Below are 22,248 nucleotides of genomic sequence, written 5' to 3' on the forward strand. Positions count from 1 at the left end.
AAAGAGTGATTGGCCATTGGAATGGGCTGCCCAGGGAGGTGGTGGAGTCACCATCACTGGAGGTGTTTAAGAAGAGACTGGATGGGGTGCTTGGTGCCATGGTTTAGTTGATTAGATAGTGTTGGATGATAGGTTGGACTCAAGGATCTCAAAGGTCTCTTCCAACCTGGTTAATTCTATTCTATAGTAAAATAAAATTTATAGCAAAAGAAACTACTTTAAGTTTGTACAAGTGCCCTTGTAATCAGAATATTCTAAATGTTATGCTTAAGGTATCCTGACCTGTAGGACCCCAATGAGATGTGTTCATTAGATGAGAAATTTTAAGCAGTGGAGTTGATCAGTCTGAAATTTTAAGGGATGTCACTTTGTAATTCTTCTTCTCCCTCCTTGATTTGTCATCGTGTGGCTGATCTAAAGTCTCTGAATTCTTTTGAGATCCTTTTTAGACTTTGTTTTACTTCCCAGAGGGCAGGTAACATATCAGAGCCAGCTCACTGTTTAACTAGTGTCTCATAGGTAGGAAGAGAGGAGAAAAAAAACAGGGAAGGGAGAATGCGTCACACTGGAGGAGGAGGCTAGCAAAGAAAAATGAGCTTTCTCAAATCGCGTGCAGAGGGACAGACTACCAGGGCTACAGTGTTTCTCAGCAGGGGCTTGGCTCTCTTCTCTGCTGGCCGCGATGCAAGAAGCAACTGGAGTCCTGAAGGAAGGCTTCCTCGTCAAACGGGTAAGATGTCCTTTGTGCAGTTCAGCTCGTATGTGGAAGCTGTCCCAGAGCAGGGACTGGGTAGAGCCAGGGCTCATTACAAGGCAGCCAGATGGCTACTGGGTTTGAGGGGCTGCTGCCTACTTCTGGGAAAGAAGCTTCTCCAGCTTTGTGCAGATGCATGCTGAGGGAGCTGCATAAACTGCAGGTGTTAGCTACGCTCCCTCGAGCTTCCTTGTATTGTATTTTTCCAGAAGAAAGTGAATCAGCTCTCAGGGTTACTCAGGTGTCAGAAAGCCAATGAGTATGTCTGCACCTAGGGCACACCTCTGCCAAAAGTACATCAAAAAAATCTACCTGGCAAATGACTGCATGGCATCAGTGGAGGTGGCCATGGCCATGGGAGGATGGAGAAAGGGAATATGTTTTGACAGTCTCTTCAGATAGTTTGTGCCTTCTTTAGTGACCCAGCTAAACAGGAGCTCCCATTTTGTATGAGGATGGAGAACAGACTACCTTTTTGGAGGTGATCAGGGCAATGTAAATATAGAAATATATTTGAAATAACTTCTTTCTACACCTCTCAAGCTGTACTGCAATAACATTTTAGCCAAAATGGGGAGAAAGAAAAGAGCTGAAAGGTGATGTCACAGATTTCAGCCTTTTCAACACTACTCTCTGTAGAACTAAGTTGGTCACAGCTGGGACACGAGAGGGCAAATTAGCAAGGGGCAATAAGCTGCTTTTAGTACTAAGATCCTGTCTCAATGACTCATGTGGTCCTTGATTACACACAAAAAGTGTGATTCAAAGGTTTGTTCAAATCTTTGCCACACCTTGGAAAATGTTTTTCTACAGTACGTGGCAGTGCTTCTGGTGCCAACACACAGGTAATCCTTCTCAGGAGCTCTCCTGGCAAGCCTCCTGGCCAGCCAGCCAGCTGCCAGCCACGTGAAGCCATGATCTACATGGAAAAGGGCTACATGACCCAAGCTGTTCCTCATCCTCCCTTCTGCAGTCCCAGCTCCTGTTCTCCTCTCTGGGTTACAGTTCTCTCTTAAGTATTTGACTACAGAATTTGAGATAGGAAGCCAAGATATCATGTGAGTGAGAGGACTAGGATAACAGCAGCACACTGAGCTGTAAGTGCCAGTAGATCACAAAGATATACAGTTTGATAGGAAGGAGACCACAAAGAAGGTGACTAATAGGAACCAAAAGAGACAAGAACAGGGATCAAGAGGGAAAAAAAATAAGAAGGAGTGGGATCAGGTAACAAAACCAGCTTTCTTAGAGAGCAGAAGCAAAGAGATTACCTAAATGCATCATGACTTAATTATACAGTGTAATGTATTATAAACACAAAGTTCATGTGTGGGAGTCAGGCAAAGGCAAAAAGGTAAGGCAACCTCCTGAAAAAGAGGAGGTCATCAAGAAGGATAGAAAAGAGCCATAGTAAGGAACATACTCTTGGGAAGAATGTCCAAGGCACCTTGCAACAGGTGAAAAAACACAGAAGAAAGCAAAGGGGAGGAGAGAACAAACCCAAGTCAGATAAATTCTATTTAGTGTAAGACAGGAGATATTAGACATAAAGTGCCCTGGATTTTAGACTTATTACCCCACCTTTGCTTGGCAATTGCTGGTTTTCCCCTTTACTCATAGAGGATTAATAAGCTTTGCTTCCTGCCACAACTGGACCTTGCACGTTCCTTTCTTGCTTTGCCCACCACCTCCCAGGTGTCAGAGCTTCCTCCGCCCAGTGCTTTGCCTGCTGGCTGTAATTCTCCAGTGCCTGCAAGTTAGCTCCACACGTCATGAAGCTGGACCTGGCATTGTCAGACAGGACTGAGCCTGTCATAGCCAGCCCTCACTGGCTTTATTCTCCTGTTCAGATGGACTAAACAGAGTCAGGGGCTGTTTACAGAAAGGAAAGAAGAGGTTTTATCTGTATTCTGGTATTACCCAGGAGGCATTCAACAGCAGTTTCACTCAGTCTTCTGCCTTTAAAAAACAGATTTCCTTTACAGGAAACAGTAGCATAGGGAATGTTTTAGTTCAGGAGACTGGAGGCAGGCAGGATAGAAATAAGCCACTCATCAGCAACAAGAGTGGATATAAGGAAGAGTCAATTCACCCTGCAAAGAGCTCTCAAAACCATTTGACATCTACAGCCACATCAAAAGAGAAGAGGACAAAGCACATTAGACACCATACAGGGTCACCAGAGAGGGAGAGATCATCTCCAAGAGTCCACAAACATTTTGGATGTAGCCTCGCTCCTGCTCGGTGCTGTCGGCAGGCAGATGTGCACCTGAATGACAGCTCTTGGAGAGAATTCCTGTGAGGTTTTGCAAGTAACCATTCTTGCCCAGAAAGGTGTCCTTGATGAAGAAAGAGCAAAGCACCTTTCTATTGCTCCATGATCTTACAATGATAGAGCTGTGCTGTTTTGTTGCTAAAAATGTTTATTTCAGGGAGAACAGAACTCATGATTACTTCTGGACTTTCTTTTTGTGCAGTTTCCCGTTAGTTTATGATATTTTTACACACACACACACACAAAGTGTGGCCATTTCTCAATGCTTGTGCTGTAGTTAACTCTGTGAATTTCTTCCCCTTTAGGGGCATATTGTTCGTAACTGGAAAGTGAGATGGTTCGTTCTGCTTCAGGATAAGCTGCTCTATTACAAAATTGAAGCAGGCAAGAAGGAGCCTTCTCCAAAGGGCAGGATACTTTTGGATGGCTGCACTATTACTTGTCCGTGCCTGGAGTATGAGAACAGACCGGTATGACTGGAAAAATGTATCCCTTCTCAGGGACACTCACTTTCTAACTTCTCCCTAGTCTTTTCCTCTTCTCTTGACTTCTTTCACTGAATCACAGAATGTTAGGAGATGGGAAGGACCTTGAAAGATCACCTAGTCCACTCCCCCTGCCAGAGCAGATCACACAGGAACACATCCAGACAGGTCTTGAATATCTCCAGAGAGGGATACTCCACAGCACCCCTGGGCAGCCTGTTCCTGTGTTCTACCACCCTCACAGTGAAAAAAGTTTTACTTCTGTTTACATGGAACTTTCTATGCTTCAATTTCCAACATTGCCCCTTGGGCTGTCATTGGGCATTCTTTGGTTATGACAACTGTACCACTAGGATGCTTCTAGGATTAGGCCCATCCAGAAGCAAGCTGCTGTTAGCAGTGTAAACAGGACAAGCAATAGACTCCCTCATGGTGTCTTTCCCGTTGTCTGTGTCCAAAGCCAAGTCCCAGCCATAACAAAAAACAAACAAAACAAAACAAACCACAAAAAAAAACCCAAACTAACCAACCAACCAAAAACCACAAAAAATAACAACAACAACAAAAATCACATCCTAACACACAACATGGGAAGAATAAATATAATGCATTGGCCCAACAGTGTGTGAGGAGAGGACATGGCCAGCTCAATAAAATCTGAGGGGAAAGGGAGAGAAGGAAAGCTTGTCATCTGTGGTAGTTGCCTTAAGTCCTGTCTGCACCCTCGCAGTGCTCCCAGGCCAGCAAGCCAGACTCCTGGAAAGGTGAAATATCGCAGCTGTGCATTGTTTCAGCAAGAGGGCTCTAGAAAGAAAACTGCCTCCTGCAGTTCCCTACTTACCCATGGGCAGGAGCAATTAGACTTCCTCTGGGTGCGGCCACAAGGGAAATGACTCTAGGAGTTGCTATTTCAATAATTCTCATGGCAGAGAAGCACTAGTGAGAGTTAGTAGCTGTTCAGAAACTAGAGATCTGGATTTGAAAACTCCATATTCAGCAGCACACTCTTACATAATCCACTACCCAGATGGTCTGCTCTCTTTTAACTTCCACAAGTTCTATGCATACAAACCACACCTAGAACTGAAAGGATGAATGTGAGGTAGGGGGAAGCAAAAACCTGAGTTGTGCCCCCATCCTTCTGGACAAGTGCTACTCTGTATTGCTCAGACTTACTTCTGTCACTTAAACCAGTGCTAATAGAATCAAAATGCAAGTGGAGGACAGTAGCTAAATGATGTTATTGCTTTGCACTTCCCTCTCCACAGCTAGTCATCAAACTAAAGACAAAAACCAATACAGACTATTTCCTTGAATGTTGCTCCAGGGAGGAGCGAGACTCTTGGGCTTTGGACATCACTGGAGCTATTCATGCTGGCCACCCAGTACAGGTTCAAGAGCTTCACAGAAAGAAGAACTCTTTCAAACTGCTTGAGAATATCAGCCTCCAGTAAGTGTATATAGATTTTCCTTGTGCTATCTCTGCAGTCTGCAAAGCAGCTGAGCTGATGGATGAGGAGGGTCAAGGGAAGTTCCTCTCTGCACAGATTTGATCCCACATGGCCAGGTGCCTCTAAGCTGGCCTCTCTGTCTTATTTTTGCACATAGTCTTGCCAGGGTATGGGAATCACTTTTTCCTGACCATCATTTGTTGAGAGTATGGGGGTTCTGCATAGGCACCTCATTGCTGGCTTGAAGACCCTCCTAGTCAGCTGCAAAGGTTCTCACTGGGGAGATGTATTACCTCAGATGATGGAATGTCAGGAAAAGACTGAGCGATGACACTGTTCATGCCATGCTGATGAACTTTCAAAGCTGGTAGCTGGAATCTAGCCTACTAGGATTTTGTGGGTGCATGATGCTAAACAAGAGGAAACAAAGAACTAATAAAGACATTTCCAAATTACATTAATCTGATGGATGTTGAGAAGGGTAATGGAGGCTGGTTATAGCTCAATTTGAAGTGCTTTAAATTAAATGATACCTGGTGAGACATCTTGTTTAGCACTGCTGTTGGGAGAGTAAAGTTTTCCTATACCATACTGGGAACAAAACTTCTGGGGCAGTTTCTCAGCTGCTTCCCACCTTTATGCTGGTAACCATGAGGATATCCCAGGCACTGACAGAAGTATGTGGGAATTTCTGCCGTTCTATTCTACTATCCTGGTCCTGTGCTCTCTTTTACAGCCACATAGTGGAGAGAATGTGCGACAGCAGTACTGGAATTAAGCTGACTCGCAACTTGGAGCAAGGCAGCAGATACAAAGAGACCTTCACAGGTACACCTACTGCAGGAAAAGAGCTTCCTCACATCTGACACACTGTGTTGCAGAGACAAGGGGGCTACTGAATTGCCTTCATAGTGGGATCAGTTATGGCCCAGTGGAAAGCAGTGGTGCAGCCAAGCTTTCCAACACCTTTTGTCTCCTGTTCTTCGGTTGTGTGGAAGGACATGTAGGACCCCATGCTTTCAGTCAACTTTGCACTTCATCGACAGTCTTTGTGATGGTGCCAAAATTTTTCAGCAGATGAAGACCTGTGTGTCAGGAGACTATTTAAATAGTCTTCCATGGAAGAGCACATTGTCTTGGTATGAGAGCTGCTGTTCTCCCTGCAGGTTCTGCCCTCGTAGACTGGCTCATCTCCAACAGCTTTGCTGTGTCACGATTTGAAGCTGTCACCTTGGCATCCATGCTGATGGAGGAGAACTTCATCAAGCCCGTGGGAGCCCGCAGCACTGAGGCCACACGCTACAGTGACATCTCTGAGCAGTTCCTCGATGACTCCTCTGCACTGTACATGTTTGTAAGTGCTGCAGCTGCCAACAGATGCTCTTCTGCCCCTCCTCACCCCTCCTCACCCCTGATTTGAGACAGTAGCAAAGACAACACAGCATGCAGCCAGGGGCAAGATCTGCAGGCTATGAAAGCAAAGACAGAAGGAACACCTGTAGGATTTTAGTAATACTAACATTTGCATTGGAAGGATATATAAATTACACAGTGAAGCACTAAAAGGGGTATGTCCCTCGAGTGCCCTGCTGTGTTTGTGTTTGAATGGGACCCGGCTGTAGTTACACTACAACTCAAAGCCACAGGGTGTGGGTTGGCTTTACAGCTGCAATGTGTTACTTGTAAATCTCTGGTCTACAAAGCTGAGCAGCAGGGCTACAGACTAGAATTTATTCAGGAGTAGAATTTAACTCAGGGGAAATAAAATGCAGAAGCCAAAAGCATGCTTAGATTAGAAAGTAAAGTGGAACCTTTTTTCCTCCTTTTGCAGGCTGAGAGCAGTAACAAAAATACTGTTTCCAAGGAAGAGCTACAATTCAACATCTCTGAGCTAAGCGGCACAATCGTGAAGCAGGGATTCTTAGTGAAACAGGTAAGTATGGTTCTTTGAACCCTCACTGGGAAACAAGAAAAATGGCAACTCTCTGAGCTTCTTAGAGAATAAACGTGATACCAGCACAGCTGGGCAGCAGAGCTAACTGTCAGACATCATGTGGTGGAGTTACAAAGAAGTGAGGTATGGGATTGCTGCTCAGGCAGGACTAATAGGCAGAGGCAGGGCAGGAGATGAAAGCCACCCAGGAGCCTCTCCCTATGAGCAGCAGCAGTCAAGGACAGCATGCAGGGGTCCCGGTCCTTCACTGGTGCTGAGGCCCAGCAGCAAACCTTCAGGGGTGGGGGATGCTCTTGGGGCCTGACACAGGCTTGCAGTGCTGTCCTGCACTGTCAGCAGCTGAGAGGTCTGGGGGACAAAGAGGAAAGAGCTGTGAAAGGACCTGTATTGCATGGGTTTTCAATCCAAGACCCATATTCAATGTGAAATTAAGAGCAGGAATCAGGGATATATTCCTTGATCCTGTCACTTTGCATGCTTGGCTCTCAGCACAAGGAAGGGAGAGAGGCGGAAGTTACCAATGTCAGGGAAGATTTTTCTCTGTTGGCTCCAAATCTCTCTTTTTTTCAGTACTTGTTGATGTTTCTCCTACAGCCTGCAGGGGAATGACCATTTCAGGAGGCATTTACTGGTGGTAACTTTAACTATTCTGTTTTGCAGGGGCACAAGAGAAAAAACTGGAAGGTGAGGAGATTTGTTTTGAGAGCTGATCCTGCTTTTTTGCACTACTATGATCCCACTAAGGTATGTGAGTGGGGAGTTACTACCCTAGAAATCCTCTTGTAGACCTAAACATTAGAATGAAAATACAATTATGCTGTAAATGTTTCCAAATCTCCGTCTGGGTTCCTCTCTCCATTTCCTAGGGAATAAGACCTCTCTGTCCTCTTACCCTTGACTTTGTCCTTGTAGGTTTTTCTGTCCCTTCACCTTTCCTTCTGTCTTTTCTCCAGTGACATTCTTTTTCCTTAGCCAGGAGGCAGCAATCTTCTTGATATTGGTCAGTTGCTGGGCCATAGAAACCAGCACCAGAACAAGAGGACACAGTCTCAAGCTGTGCCAGGGGAAGTTTAGGCTGGAGGTGAGGAGAAAGTTCTTCACTGAGAGAGTTGTTAGCCATTAGAATGCGCTACCCAAGGAAGTTGGTGGAGTCACCATCCCCCGAGGTGTTCAAGAGGGGATTGGATGTGGCACTTGGTGCCATGGTTTAGTCATGAGGTCTGTGGTGACAGGTTGGACTTGATGACCTTTGAGAACCTTGTATTCCGTGATTCACCATTCCCAGCTACATCAGGGAAACACCTGAGACTGGAAAAACACAGCAAGGCATTTAAGTACGTGTCCTAATTGACTTCTCTTGTGACATGGATGTTTTATATCTGGATAGACTGGCATTACATCTCTGCCTCAGTAAAAATAATTTATCTGCTCTGGGAGATTATTCTCATGATGATATTTTCCAGATATGCCTCATTTCCTTTTTCTTGGCAGGAAGACAACAGGCCGGTGGGTGGATTTTCTCTTCGTGGCTGTCTTGTCTCAGCTCTGGAGGACAACGGAGTCCCAGCAGGTAAGCACAAGCCTCTGAACTTTCCTACGTAATTATTTATGCCATCCAAAGTCATTGAGTGTGGGGCTGTGTGTATGGCTGTGTCTGCATGCACAAGTGGGATGGTCTTTTCTCTCACAAGAAAGTGAAGAGCCATATAATCAAAAATTCCCATGTTGCTGTGTTGCCCATGCCAGAGGGGATTTTTTAAAGCTTTAGTTCCATTTATCTTAGATGTTCCCCTTTTTATGGGTTTTTCTCAGTCAGATGACTCTGAGACAGTCCCAGAACACTGATCAACATTACAGAGCTAATAGAAAATGAGGAAATATCATCTTTTTGGATGCTGCTTAAATGAAAGTACTGAGGCATCCCCTGTTGTCATCACTTTTCTGTATGTCCTCTCTACTTATGCTACTACCTTTTCTTTTTTTATCTTCTACAACTCAAATGTAGGGAGAGACATAAAGACAGCAAGACAAAAGCCAGTTCTGATAGTGCATATGCACAGCTTAGGCATGTCTAGAACCTCAGCTGTTTCTGCTGTTAAAGGGATTTATTTTATGGCCCAGTGTGTGGATCTTTAATAGGGAGCATCTTTCTAAAGACAAAAGAGAGGGTTTGAAAAAGATGTTGTCCAGGGTGGGGCACAATGAAGAACAAAAGAGCTCCTCGCTAAGAGGAACCTGAAGATGGGCAGGAGTAAAATTAATCTACTGCACAAAGTGGTAGGGAGTTAATCCGTCCACTGTGTAACTTAAGTGAGATTCTCCATCTAAACAGCAGCTCTTTTACATATGATGCATAGCACACAGTAGTTCACATTGTCTGTGTGAAGGGTGTCTGTACTCTATATGTTTTTTGCAGAAGCAAAATCAAAACCACAAGAGCTTTAGATGTCTTATCTATGGAAGTTCTGATACTCTAATTTGCTAAGTTAAAATTCTTCTCTACGAAGCTTCATATCCACCACAAAGCATTTTCCTACACACCTTCTTCATCTGGCCCCCCTTTTTTCTCCTTTCTTTTCCCTCTGCAGGAGTGAAGGGCAATGTGCAAGGCAACCTCTTCAAAATCATTACCAAAAAGGACATTCATTATTATATCCAGGCTAGCTCCAAGGCAGAGCGAGCGCAGTGGATTGAGGCAATCAAACCACTGACATGAGTAAGGTGGACTCTGTGATAAATGACAAGTCATACTTGTGACCCAGTTTCCTACTCTCATTTTCTGGGAGCACTGGTTTTGGGTTTTTTTGTTTGGTTTTTGTTTGCTTTTGTTTCACTTTTTGTTGTTTTGTTTTTCCATTAGATATTCTATTTTTTTGTTATTTGTACTGCCCTAGCACCTAGCAGTTCCTGGCACACCTGCATCCTAAGTGCCTTGGTGTCATGTAGACTCAGGATGATTCTCCACCAAAAAACTTCCCATCTAAAGAAGGGACAACAGACAGCAGATGGATATAGACAAACAAGGCTTTGCAAGGAAAGACTGAAATATAATATTCCAAGATGGAAGAAAATAATCATTTCATATATCTGACAGATCTGAGTTGTGCTTTATCCTAAAGCAGAAGTGTCTTGCTCCTTTCCCCTTTATAAAGGGGGGCTCATAAATCTAGTTAGTTAAGACTTGACTGAATTGAAGTCATAGAAGATCCTGGTGTCTGAGACTGCCTTTCTTGGTATACCACAAGAATCTTGTGCTAAGTGTGCTAAACCACAATCCAACTGCCAGGATAATTGCTACTGTGAAACAAACCAGGGGTCTATCTGTCCATCCATCTACCATTTGCTTCTCTGCAAGGCTGGAAAAGACCAAAGGATTCTCCTCTCATGTATATACATTATTCTTGTGCCAATAATAGCCCATAGCAGTACAGGAACCTGAGTCTCACATTAGACCAGTGGAAGTTATGCCAGTCAACAGCTCGTGCTGAATATACTGGAAGAAATCACTCACAATATCACAGTATCACAGTATAACTTAGGTTGGAAAGGACCTCGAGGATCATCGAGTCCAACCTATCAACACAGACCCCATGACTAGACCATGGCACCAAGTGCCACGTCCAATCTCCTCTTGAACGCCTCCAGGGATGGTGACTCAACCACCTCCCTGGGCAACCCGTTCCAATGATGAATGACTCGCTTGGTGAAGAACTTCCTCCTCACCTCGAGTCTAAACCTCCCCTGGCACAGCTTGAGACTGTATCCCCTTGTTCTGATGCTGGTTGCCTGGGTGAAGAGACCAACCCCTTCCCAACTACAACCACCCCTCAGGTAGTTGTAGTGGGCAATGAGGTCAGCCCTGAGCCTCCTCTTCTCCAGGCTAAACAATCCCAGCTCCCTCAGCCTCTCCTCATAGGGCTTGTGCTCAAGGCCTCTCCCCAGCCTTGTTGCCCTTCTCTGGACACGTTCAAGTGTTTCGATGTCCTTCTTAAACTGAGGGGCCCAGCCATAGAAGCCAGGGGACTCAGCCATAGAAGCCAGACTTTTCCTCCTGACTATCAACCTAAGTTCATTTATGTGGAGCACCACTGGGACTGAGAACTCCAATAGCAGTTCTGACTATTGTATTTTCTATTTTAAGCAATTAAAATTTCCATTATTTATCTACTAGACTTGACTTTGGTATCATTACATACATACATATACATATATAAAAGTTCACTGCATTTGAATCTTCTGTGCTCTTTAGACATGATTTTTCTCAGAGGCTAGCCTAAGAAAACAAGGGTTTAATTCACTGTAAACTTAGATTAATAAAGAACATTTATATGATATATTCTCCCTAACAACAGAGGGAGAATGGAATGTATGAGGTGATTAAAACACCTGACCAGCCTGCTGATATATTATTTTAATAAAATTCCTTGTGCTTTCTGGGTACCTGTATCTGACAGCCAGACTCTGCAGAGCCTCTAAAAGCCCTCAGACCACAGCATGCTATATACCTCCACTGAAGTCAGAGAGGAATTTGATAGCCCTCTACCTATGGAAACAGCTCTTCACAGATTTTTTTTTGTGGTGGTGTTGTTCTCCAGGTTATGTGCTGTAAACATCTTCATCTCACCTAGAAGTTCCCCTTCATCATGTGTTATAATGTAACAGATCCAAAGGCAGCAGCTATGATATGTGCATAGTATGTATTAGAAGAGCCATGTATTTAGGACTTCTGTCTAAATCTACAGCAATGAAATAACAGCACAACACTCAAATATTTCAATTATTTAACATATTTAATACTTCAAATATTTAAGAGAGCTGGTAAAGAAGTTTGCCAGCAAAGATGCAGTTTTAATTAGATACAAGAATGGGCAACGAAGTTTCAGCTACAGATACCATTTCCTAGGGCTGGTCCAGAGAAGACTGTGAAATGCACAGTTGTTGAAACCTTTGAATTCACAAGAATGCTACCTGCAAGAGTCAGGAATGCTGCTAAGGTATTTATTGCTCTGTACCTGGAAGCACTTTGTGCTGACCGAGCCAAGCTACCAGGAAAAGCAACTCCTTCTTGATAACGTGAGCCTTGCTGGGGGCCTGCCAGACTTCCTTATTCTCACTTATAAGGAAATCTGCTTCTCTTCCCTTGGTGCCACCACCTGCATACTGCCTTGTTCTTGTCACAGAGTTAACAGCCATCCCATTGTAGAATGCTTATCTCCACTGAGCTGGCATGCATGAGGGTTAGGGGACCATGAGAATGTGAGATGTTGCATAGTATCAGAAATCTTGCAGTTTGGAGGCTGAGCAGGTATTTCAGCAAAGGCCCTCTGCTTTACCTGGACCAGCCATAGTTGTGCAATTGCTGAGAGTAATTGAAAAAAAAAGAACAAAGTGTATGTTTCAAACACATCAGCAGATGAAAAAGATATAGTTCCCACTCTCCAGAATCAGCCAGGGTAAAAAGACAAAACATTTCTCAGACAGGAGAAAATATATTTGCCTCTGTCCGCTGGTGACGCTGTGGTTTCTTTTTTCTTTCAAGCCACTTTGGTAAGCTTGATGTCCCCTGTGATCTGCAAAGCTTTCACTAAGTTGAGAGGCTGAATACGGTGACTGAAGTCACAGAGCTGCCGTCCATCAAGCAAGACTCGTATTTGCTGGTGTTCGCATAAGAGTTCCATCTGCAATGGAAAAGGATAGGGGAGGGTGTTAGAGATGAGTTCATGAGTATGGACTTAGAACCCCATACGATGGGAATAGTGAAGCATGAAGTCTGTCAGTTCTGAAATGCTCTCAGTAAATAACCTACCCTCTGGTGAGATGATACTCTAAGCAAGCTCTTTCACTAAGACTGGAGAAAGGAATAGACCTCTCTCTTCAGGGCTTGAACGGGTGCTCTCTGTGCCACACTAGACTAACCTGGCAATGTCAATAGCTAGCTCTCTGACGGCATAGCCTTCAGCCTTTTCCATTTTCTTTTCTCCACCCTATTCATGTCACCTTAAAAATTACCTTAAATGTGTCTCCTGCTGTAAATGGGAAGTAGGGAATAGTCTTCTCTTCTCTTCCCCACTTCCCAGCAATTCGAGCATTTCGGGTGATGGATTTGTCACTAAAGTTAACTGTAAACAACAGCCCAACATCTTTGCTTGCATCCACTGGATCACAGAGCAGAGTCACTGAAAAGCTGGAAAAAAACAACAGTTAAATGACTAGGAATTTCAGACATATGAAAGGACATGGTTGAATGTGGCAGATGCCTATAAAGACTAGAGATAGACACTGACTTCCTGTCAGACTGAAACATGGGACTGCTACAGGTTTAGAAGCTGCAGAAAGGGGTGAGAAGAGACTGATCTTTGTTTCTCCTCCAGTTTCCAGTAGGCTGCTAGTGTCTTCTGATGCTGCTTTCCCTCTCTTGTGAATGAACTCAAACCAACATGCATGAGCCAATTCTAATTGGTGTCCTAAAGGAGATTATGGTGAACTTTTCACCAGTGGAAGCACTGATCACTGCAGATGCAAAAAAATTGTACAGATAAGCATAGCTGCTGCTCATCCAAATTAAACACATCAATGAACCTGCACTTCCTGTGCCAACCCCACTGTTTTTCACATGGTGTTTGTTCCAGCCCCCCACAAACAACTGAGATGCAGGTTCAGAATTGCACCTCTTCTTTGGGGGGGGGGGGATGCCACTTGTGTGCCCACTCCAGCTCGCTGTGAGATAAGAGCAAGGAGTGGAAAATCCTGACAAGGCAGTTAGAAAGGCTGAACAGTGCGTTCTTTCTTGCCCTTTAAATCTTAGTTTAAGCAGGAAAATTAAATATAGCCGTAAGTTATGAATCTGTCTGACTTTATTCCTCCAAAGAGCACAGGCCTTCAAGGAATCTCTTGAATTTGGAAGACAGGTAGGAGCATGTGTGATGGCATGAAGCCCCCGCCAGCACCTTCACATACCTTTTCGGATTGGAGTGCACCATTCCTATGACTGTGAGTTTCATGGCTGGTCTCAGGCCACCTTTAATTTCACCAACATATTGCTCCACCTGCAGGTACAGTGAAAATGTGCTGCTGTAGGTCATGCCATGGGTAAATCAGCTTTAACAGCTGCTTGGGTCACCTCATGTAACTCAACCTCATTGGATTTTAAAAATATTTCTGGCCTGAAGTACTTCTTGCCCTTTTGGTATAAATTCTGTTAGTCCTGGTATCTGAGGCAAGTGAGAGGGCCACCGGAACCAAATGGCTGCTAGAGAGGCCTCGGCTGCCTGACAGGACTGCTGACTCCAGTGGGCAGTTCTGACCAAAACTGCTGCCTGTAAGTCAAGTGGCCACTGTCAGTGCTCCACCTGAGACTCCAGTGGGCAGTTCTGACCAAAACTGCTGCCTGCAATTCAACTGGCCACTGTCAGTGCTCCACCTGAGACTCCAGTGGGCAGTTCTGACCAAAACTGCTGCCTGTAAGTCAAGTGGCCACTGTCAGTGCTCCACCTGACTAATACCTTTTACTGACAGCTCTGACACATGCCTCAGGTTGCTCTGGGAACAGCCACCACTGACTTCAGGTGACTGATGCCACTCTCCAGGACAAGAGCAGGTGCTGCGAGTGCTGCGGTGACCCACACGACTCACAAGTGACAGGACCCAGATAGCTGACAAACCTGCGATGAGACGGTGATGACACAATAAATCTGGTTGCAGCAGATCAAAAGCTTTGTGGCAGCATGACACAAGACTCTGTGTGAACTTATTCTGCCAGCACAAATTTGGTAACACATTTTGGTAGGCTAACTTGATGCCAGCAGGCCAGGTAATCTTGTCCTCTGCCATAAGAGCACAATAAAAGCACAAAGCCAGCAGAGATGCTGCCCAGATGCTGCATGTTGAAAGAAATGCAACTGTGTCCTCAGGGGTGATCCCTATCACACCTGTCCCCTATCACACCTGTCCCTTTCACTTTTTCAAAGCCAGAAAATGGCTTCTTGCTGGATCTACTTTTGTAACATTCACAGAAACCTGTAATTGCAACCTCCACCCAAAGATCACAGCTACATTTACTTGCTTCAAGTAATTCTCTAATAGCTTCAGCAGTCAGTGGAGAAACTAGTGCAAGCATTGGCTGAAATGGAGAAATAAAAGAGAGAGCTTGGAAACAAGTGATAGGGACTTTGGAGACATTTAGAGACTTTAGAGACATTTCAGAAATGGCTTTAAGATGTAAATGCCAGAATGCTACACTGCTGCACGTAATTGCTCCCTGTGCAGACTCACTTAGAAAGAAGCTGCTATAAAACACCAAGTGTTATTAGCAATTTGTGTGGCACTGATAATATTGCAAGGCAATGCACAGCAGACCCTATTTCAGATAAAAAGTACTTTATCATTCCAAGGCTCCAAGGTGAAAATTCAGACATTTTTTTTGTGCTAGAAGACCTGCAGAATATGTGGTTTCTTATTTTTGCTACGAGAAGCACTGCAGCAGCATGGAAACCCATGGACTTCTGTTCACAGCAAATTAGTGCCCATTCCAGTGCAAGCTGCTGTGGGTATTTCACACTTATTTTAAATTCTGAGAAACATAACCAAGATCAGATTTTTCAATTATTGAATGCCAGCTTGCTTATCAGAGACACAAATTCAAGGTGAAAAATGTTTTGCCTATGCCCCATATCCTAATTTCAGTGTGCAGGTTATCACTCCTTCTAAGATGGCCTTAAATTATTTTCCCATCTTGATTTTTACATCCAGCCATTTACAGCTTCACAGATACATTAATAAACATCTAATTCCTAACAAGGCCAATACTGGGAGAAGTTAATTAAAAAGTACCATCAAAAATGGCAGCACTGCTGCTGTTAGCAATGGGCCTTTACCCTTGCAGAAGTGAGTGGGTGACTTCAGTAGGTATGTTTTGAACTTTGTAACAACCAATATGTCTTATGTGAGGGAGTCTGATTGCAAGGAGATACTTTAAATTGGATAAAGCAATTAGAGAGTAGGTAATAACCATAAAAAATCCCAGGCCAAATTAACTTCATCCTCCTGCAGGTCCTGTGTCACACTAAAGCACCTTCTTCAGCTGCACAAGAGAGAAAATGATACCCTAAACTGAAAGCACACACTGAGAAATGTTTTGCATAGAGCTGCACCATAGTAAGCACCATTCTTAGAGACTTAGGGAACCAGAACTACATGATTTCAACACTTCATCCATCATGGCTGAAGTAAGTTCAGAGGCATGACTTCCCAGGTGCCATTTCTCTGACAACACTGACTTTACAGCACAGGTGAAAAATACTCAGGGTGCTGTAAGAGGTAATGGTACAAACTCCTGCAGCATCTTTCATGGTTTATTGGTGGGTCCCGACACATGCACAGAGACTTAGCCCCCTTCCCGTATTTTCCAATCAGGAGCCCTGGGGACTCAGTCACTTACTTTGGGACACCTTTCTTCTGTCATCGCCACTTTGCTTCTCACACTTGCCTCCGTCGCAGTAGTGCCTGAAGAAAGTTTTGTTTTGTGTGTCAGGACAAAAACAAACAAAAAGCACAGAATAAAGGGAGGATGTTGGGGGTGGGGGGCTTATCTCTGTCAAACACTAGCTGGACACCACCCAGCTGAGCAGCTGAGTCATGTCCCTTCAAGCCTGATCCCACCAGGGAGGCTCAGAAATAACACAGTGAGGGTGAGAGTAGGGCAGCTGCAGTGGTGGGCAATTCTCTGAATAAAAAACCTTCCTGAATAAAAAACTGTCTGGATAGCCAGGCCCAAAGAGTTGTGGTGAATGGAGTTAAATCCAGTTGGGTGTCGCTCAGAAGTGGTGTTCTCCAGGGCTCAGTATTGGGGTCAGTTCTGTTTAATGTCTTTATAATTGAGGTGACCCTCAGTAAGCTAGCAGATGATACCAAGCTGGGCAGAGTGTTGATCTGTTTGAAGGTAGGGAGGCTCTACAGATGGATCTTGCCAGGCTGAATTGATGGGACATGGCCAGTGGTGTGAGGTTTAACAAGGGCAAGTGCTTCCTCCTGCCCCTGAGTCACAACAACCCCATGCAATGCTACAAACTTGGAGAAGACTAGCAGAAAAGGACCTGGGATGTTGACTGACAGACAGCTGAATATGAGCTGGCAAGTGCGCCCAGGTGGCCAAGAGGCCAATAGCATCCTGGCCTGAACCAGCAAGATTGAGGGCAGGAGGAGCAGGAAAGTGATTGCGACCCTGTATTCAGCACTGGTGAGGCTGCACCTCAAATGCTGTGCTCAGTTTTGGGCCCCTCGTTACAGCAAAGACATTGAGGTGCTGGAGCATGTCCAACAAAGGGCGGCAAAGCTGGGGATGGATCTGGAGAGGAACATTTATGAGGAGCGTTTGAGGGAGCTGTGGTTGCTTAGCCTGGAGAAAAGGAGGCTCAGGGGAAACCTTCTTACACTCTGCAAGTACCTGAAAGGAGGTTGTAGTGAAGAGGGCGTTAGTCTCTTCTCCCACGTAGCAAGTGGTAGGATGAGAGGAAATGACCTTAAATTGCAGCAAGGAAAGTTTAGGAGAAATTCCTTCACCAAAAGGGTTCTCAAGGATTGGAAGGGGCTACCCTGGTTAAGTGGCTGAGTCGCTGTGGAGGTGTTTAAAATACGTGTAGATGAGATGGGACACGGTGTAGCGGTGACCTGTCAGTGCTGGGGTAGCACTCACACAAACACGTAACCCTCTCTCTGTATGTTTGTGTGTATAACACCCGTCCTCTCGGCAGACGGACGACGCGCGGCCCCTCAGGCAGCGGCTGGCCCACATGACCGCGCAGCCCGAGCGGGAGCGCAGGGCACAAGCCAACCAGAGCCACGAGCGATTCGGGCACGGGAACAGGCGGAGGCGGCCGGGGGCGTGCTGGTGGGCGGAGACGGGCGTGGTTGGGGGCGGGGCCTGTGCTGCCCGCTTCCCTGCGGCGGTGTCAGGCGCCCCTAAGAAAGATGGCGGTTTATTTACATTCTGTCCCAGCTCGGCCAATGGGCGCGCGGCTGCCCGCGTGCCCGCCCGGCGGCGCGGTCAGCTGAGGCGGTGCCCAAGATGGCGGCCGCTAGGGGTGGTGCTGCCAGGGTAGTGCAGTAGACCCTAGCGCCGCGGGGGTGGCCGCGTCCTGCCCCACCAGGTAATGCGGATCGCGCCAGCATGGGCCTCGCGGGCCGCCGATCCGGGACGTACCTTGTGGGGGAGGGCGAGGCTGCGGCGAGCGCGCGGGCCGGGGCGAGTAACTGCCGCCATGCCCACATACGGGCGGCCGGGGGTCGGGCGGCGGTGGGGATCGGCGAGAGCAGCCCGCGAGTTACTGGGCTGGGTTTCCCCGGGCGGCGCACCCGCCGCGGGGCAGTCACTGCCGAGCGGCAGCCGTGTTATCGGCCCGCGGTGCTTGGCACCTGACTCCCCTGCCCCATGTGGGACGAAGCCCCTTGAATCCCGGCCAGGGCTCTTCGCCTGGCTATGCCCAGAGCGCTGTCAAGACGAAGAAAACATCAGGGTGGTGCCCCAGCGCGCTCTTATATGCCCCCGCGTATGTCACCCTGCCTCAGGTCACTTGCCCTGGGAAGATGCATTCTTTTGGAAACGAAGAAGAGGTCTCTCTGGAGCGGCTCTTTGGATTTTTCTGTGAGTGTGTACGGCATGGTGACTGGGAGCTTGCGCAGGCCTGTTTGCCCCAACTGAGCCAGTGGCATGGGGATGGCCCTAAGAAGGTGGAAGCAATTCTTCAAGCTCTAGTGGTTTGCCCGGTGGGGGTGAGGTAAGTAAAGTACTGTTTTGTCTCGGTAGACCTGAGTGTGAAATGAGGAAGAGCAATCAGTTTAGTGGAGACCGTGGGACGCAAGGAGAGTCTAGGAAATAGCACTTTCTTCCACACCAAAGTGTCTTGGATGTGTCCAGATGTGCTGTTCTTTGAATGCTGACATCCTACTGCTGCCCAGCCCACTGGGATACTGAGATGTATTCTTTTATGCAGTTGACAGGGTGATTGATACAAGCTTAAAACTTACTCAAAGCATTTAAGAACTGATTTTGTTAAGTTATAATGAACAATACGAAGGAGAAGGAACACCATCTGCAATTAACACTCCTTTGACACTGATCTTTAGTTAATTCAGGAATGGAACCACTAAGAAAGCACGGTTATTACTGCAAATATTCACATTTTTAGCTCTTGAAAGACCTTGCAATTTCTAAAAGAAAATAAATTAAAACTTCTGAATGATACTCTTGATTTCTTATTTCTCTCACACTGAACTTTGAAATGGCATTGGTTTTACTCAATCCTACCTAGTTTTGATCTCTGCTTCTCAAGTAGGTGCATATGAAGGGTGACTTTCTAGCACTTCAGGGAACACTGATATTCCCCCTCTGCAAGCAGATGGTAATACTTCTTCATATTAAAATTTGTGTAGCATTTTGTTAAGGATTCTGTGAAACAGTTTGCACTCACAGCAGTTAAAAAAGTCTGGAGGAAGGTGTGCATGTGGTTAGATGAATATTGTTAATGGCCATGTGAGACAAGCATTTTTGACCATTTTGTCTCTGATAGTTGGGCATCTGAAAGCTTTAGTTATCAGTGCTGAGATTTTTAATGTCCAGTAAACTATCTTGTGCTTTCCCCCTTTTCCTAGTCCTTTTAACAGTACTGAACATATTCCCTAACAGTGTAGGTTTTTGAATGTGTGCATAAGTACTGGAGTACACGAAAAGCTGTAGTAATTAGAAGTATTCTTTGTTCTGTTAGTACATTAATTCACTTTTAGTTTGGACATAGAGCTATACTTGTGCTGCTGTGACCTAAAACTTAATTTCTCTTGTTTTCAGGTAGAGCAAGGCAGAATAGGAAAAAGCAGTGATTGGCGGGCAGCCAGATTTCAAAAGAAATCTGCTGGAGTGCTCAAAGAGGGCTATACAGACTGAACTTTAGACCAGAAAAAAAAATAGTCATTGTTTTGAAGCAAAGAACTGTGGCAGTAGTGTTGGTGTTTGGTAGGTCTAAAAGCAGTTATTTGCGCAGCAGAAATCATTGAGTTAACGTGTAAGTTCTGGTTTCTCTGCATTCTCTTCCTGTCTGACTCATCTTCAGCTATTTCGTCATCTCTGTCTTTTGAAACGAAATGTAAAAATCAGAATGACCTCTGACATTGTTTTCCTGCATCTTAGAGGTGTGAATGACCTTGTGTGTGTATATTGCTTTTATAGATGTGGACAGAATCCCAGCCCATGGAGAACTGCATGGCTTTGGCTTCTTGTGCTGGAAAAATGGCTTGCCAGGAATCAGGTACAGAAACATTAGCTGACTCCCACGTGTGAGTTATGGCTGTGACTTCTAGCTGACTTCCAAGTGTAAAATGTCAACCTTATGCAATTTATAGGCTTTCCATGTTTTGTGGAATTAAGTGACACTTGTCAAACATATGGATAAATGGAATCCACTGGTGTGGGAGCAGAGCCTAATTGTGGAATAGTTTTAATCAAGGATTGGGTATCTTCAGAGAGATATTTCAGTCTGCCTCAAAATGTTAGTGAAACAGCTAAGATTAGGTTTATATGGTAATGCAATTAAGTAAAAGCTTTATTGGCTAATGTCTTTCTCATTCTTTTGCACTTGTTTCAGAAAACAGCTCCAGTTTTAGTTCGGAGAGAAACTGAATTTTTGTTGTTCTTGGAGGAACTACAGAAAGATGTCTCTGAGGAAGTCCTAAAGGTGAGCTTCTTAGTATGCCCTTCTTCCTCTTGTTAGTTATGCAGAATGTCCAATTTAACAGCTTTTGGGATGGAAGTTAATGTTTTCTGCTAACCTGACTGCCTGAGATGCTAACATATTATTAATCTTCTAGGCCACTAAAAGGAACTGTAATTAAGATCCCTTTCTGAAGTTAATCTAGTGTGCCTGCAAGTTATTTCTCTAGGCAGGCAAGGAATAAGCTTTTCTGTATGGTCTTTCTAACATATTTCAGTCCTGACTGCAACTATTTGCTACAGTCTTCTATCTATGGACACCTTTAGTAATCATAAAGTTAAACCTACTGTGAGCCAAAATAAACCATAGTCAGCAAGGAGATTGTAAAAATACATCTGTTTGATTTGTCTTCCTCTTGTCTCCTCTAGACCCCTATGCTTCCTTCATGGAAATTTCTTGTTGTTATGTATCCTCTAAGGTCTGGGGCTCATTTTTTCCAGTTTGAATTAGCACATGAAAGGCTGATTTAGTTGAGAAATACGTGGAAACAAGCAAAGATGGGTTAGTGTTAAAAGTGAGTATAGAAAAGAAAATCAGGAGAGTCCTAATTTAGTGTTGGTTACAACAGAATTAGACCTGACATGGTGTATGGAATCTTCTCAGACGTTGCTTCTAGCCTTATAGGTTCAAAGTCTCAAAAGAACCTTTTTTGTGTCTGCCTTTTTTTTTAATAGGAAAATGAAAGCTTACTGTATTGAGAGTCTGTTCACAGGTTTTAAGTATGAATAAGGAAAAAGTGTTCAAGCATGGTAAGCATGAGTGATTAAAATAAATCTGCTTGCTAATGGCTAGTGAAGTCTGTGTATTACTATCTAACCTCCAAGGTCATTAAAGTTTCCACCATTGTCTGCAGTGTTGCACAGAAACTGGAGATTCAGCAGCCTCATATGCTTCTCACTATTCCTGTCAGAAGTACATTAGTGTGTAGTTTTGATTTGATCCAGCAAATAAAGAAAAGGATGTTGTAGACTTGTCTTCTACTAGTATTCTAATCTTTGCTCACACCAGCCACCTATCCCCTCCACATTCCCTCAGTTGTCTCTTCCAGACAAGGGCAGCACTAAATAGTTCCAGAAGTGCCCTAAGTGCTGCTTAATTGCTTTTCAACTGGGCTGTCCCTTCCCTCCTCTCTCATTGGAAGAGCTAACTGAGGTTGGTTGGTTCTTCCCCTTCCTACTTCTGAAACTGCAGATTTGCTTCTGTTAGCGAGAAAAATTCTTGTTGCTTAAGAAAGAAGTTTGTGAGATGGCTTTTGAGTCTGTTAGCCAGTTTGAACCAAGTTTGAAAAATTAGTGTTGATGTTGCAGTTGGTAGAGAGATGGTGTAAGTGTGGAAGAGTAGGATTATGAAGACCCAAACAACCAAACATTAATCATTATGCTCTTGCTGACTTACGAAGATACAGTCACATTGTTTATACTGCAAAGAGGCAGAATATGGTTACACATTCAGGCATATCCACTCTTTTAGAAAGGGTGTTGGACAAGGTGGACCTTTACTGATGGATTTCTTAGGTAGCATGATATTTCCAAATGGATTTATCTTTTTGCTTTCAAGTTTCTCCTATTATAA

At 44.7% G+C, this 22,248-nt stretch overlaps 3 protein-coding genes across 5 annotated transcripts in view; 2 read left to right on the top strand and 1 right to left on the bottom strand.

Moving 5' to 3' along the window:
• The first annotated feature begins 523 nt into the window (after window positions 1-523).
• PLEK2 (pleckstrin 2) lies at window positions 524-11,251 on the top strand. Its single transcript, XM_068162051.1, has 9 exons — window positions 524-730; window positions 3,335-3,499; window positions 4,783-4,964; window positions 5,702-5,793; window positions 6,132-6,319; window positions 6,797-6,898; window positions 7,580-7,663; window positions 8,411-8,489; window positions 9,508-11,251. The coding sequence occupies exons 1-9, from the start codon at window positions 683-685 to the stop codon at window positions 9,633-9,635; spliced, it is 1,068 nt and encodes a 355-aa protein (XP_068018152.1). The 5' UTR covers window positions 524-682; the 3' UTR covers window positions 9,636-11,251.
• Window positions 11,252-11,724: 473 nt separating this feature from the next.
• LOC137453122 (galectin-related protein A-like) lies at window positions 11,725-16,495 on the bottom strand. Its single transcript, XM_068162053.1, has 4 exons — window positions 16,356-16,495; window positions 13,877-13,965; window positions 12,929-13,103; window positions 11,725-12,597 (listed from the first exon to the last, which is right to left on the bottom strand). The coding sequence occupies exons 1-4, from the start codon at window positions 16,377-16,379 to the stop codon at window positions 12,454-12,456; spliced, it is 432 nt and encodes a 143-aa protein (XP_068018154.1). The 5' UTR covers window positions 16,380-16,495; the 3' UTR covers window positions 11,725-12,453.
• Window positions 16,496-17,990: 1,495 nt separating this feature from the next.
• ZFYVE26 (zinc finger FYVE-type containing 26) overlaps window positions 17,991-22,248 on the top strand; it is a 51,461-nt gene continuing 47,203 nt past the window's right edge. For all 3 annotated transcript variants that reach the window (XM_068162054.1, XM_068162056.1, XM_068162055.1), the window contains exons 1-4: window positions 17,991-18,063; window positions 18,482-18,690; window positions 20,136-20,214; window positions 20,551-20,640. In XM_068162054.1, the coding sequence (XP_068018155.1) occupies window positions 18,500-18,690; window positions 20,136-20,214; window positions 20,551-20,640 (360 nt within the window). In that variant the 5' untranslated portion in view covers window positions 17,991-18,063; window positions 18,482-18,499. The remainder of the gene's footprint in view (window positions 18,064-18,481; window positions 18,691-20,135; window positions 20,215-20,550; window positions 20,641-22,248) is intronic.

Source organism: Melanerpes formicivorus, unplaced genomic scaffold (genome assembly GCF_026170545.1).
Source record: "Melanerpes formicivorus ecotype bairdi unplaced genomic scaffold, bMelFor1.0.p_v2 SCAF_62, whole genome shotgun sequence".
Taxonomy (NCBI): domain Eukaryota; kingdom Metazoa; phylum Chordata; class Aves; order Piciformes; family Picidae; genus Melanerpes; species Melanerpes formicivorus.

Coding starts and splice junctions, on each gene's coding strand:
- LOC137453122 (XM_068162053.1), bottom strand. CDS start 16,379: ATGACAGAAGAAAGGTGTCCCAAA. Junction 13,966..16,355: donor CAGAAGAAAGGTGTCCCAAA/GTAAGTGACTGA, acceptor CTGTACCTGCAG/GTGGAGCAATATGTTGGTGA. Junction 12,598..12,928: donor CAGCAGGAGACACATTTAAG/GTAATTTTTAAG, acceptor TTTCCATTGCAG/ATGGAACTCTTATGCGAACA.
- PLEK2 (XM_068162051.1), top strand. CDS start 683: ATGCAAGAAGCAACTGGAGTCCTGAAGGAAGGCTTCCTCGTCAAACGG. Junction 3,500..4,782: donor TGGAGTATGAGAACAGACCG/GTATGACTGGAA, acceptor CCCTCTCCACAG/CTAGTCATCAAACTAAAGAC. Junction 6,899..7,579: donor AGGGATTCTTAGTGAAACAG/GTAAGTATGGTT, acceptor TCTGTTTTGCAG/GGGCACAAGAGAAAAAACTG.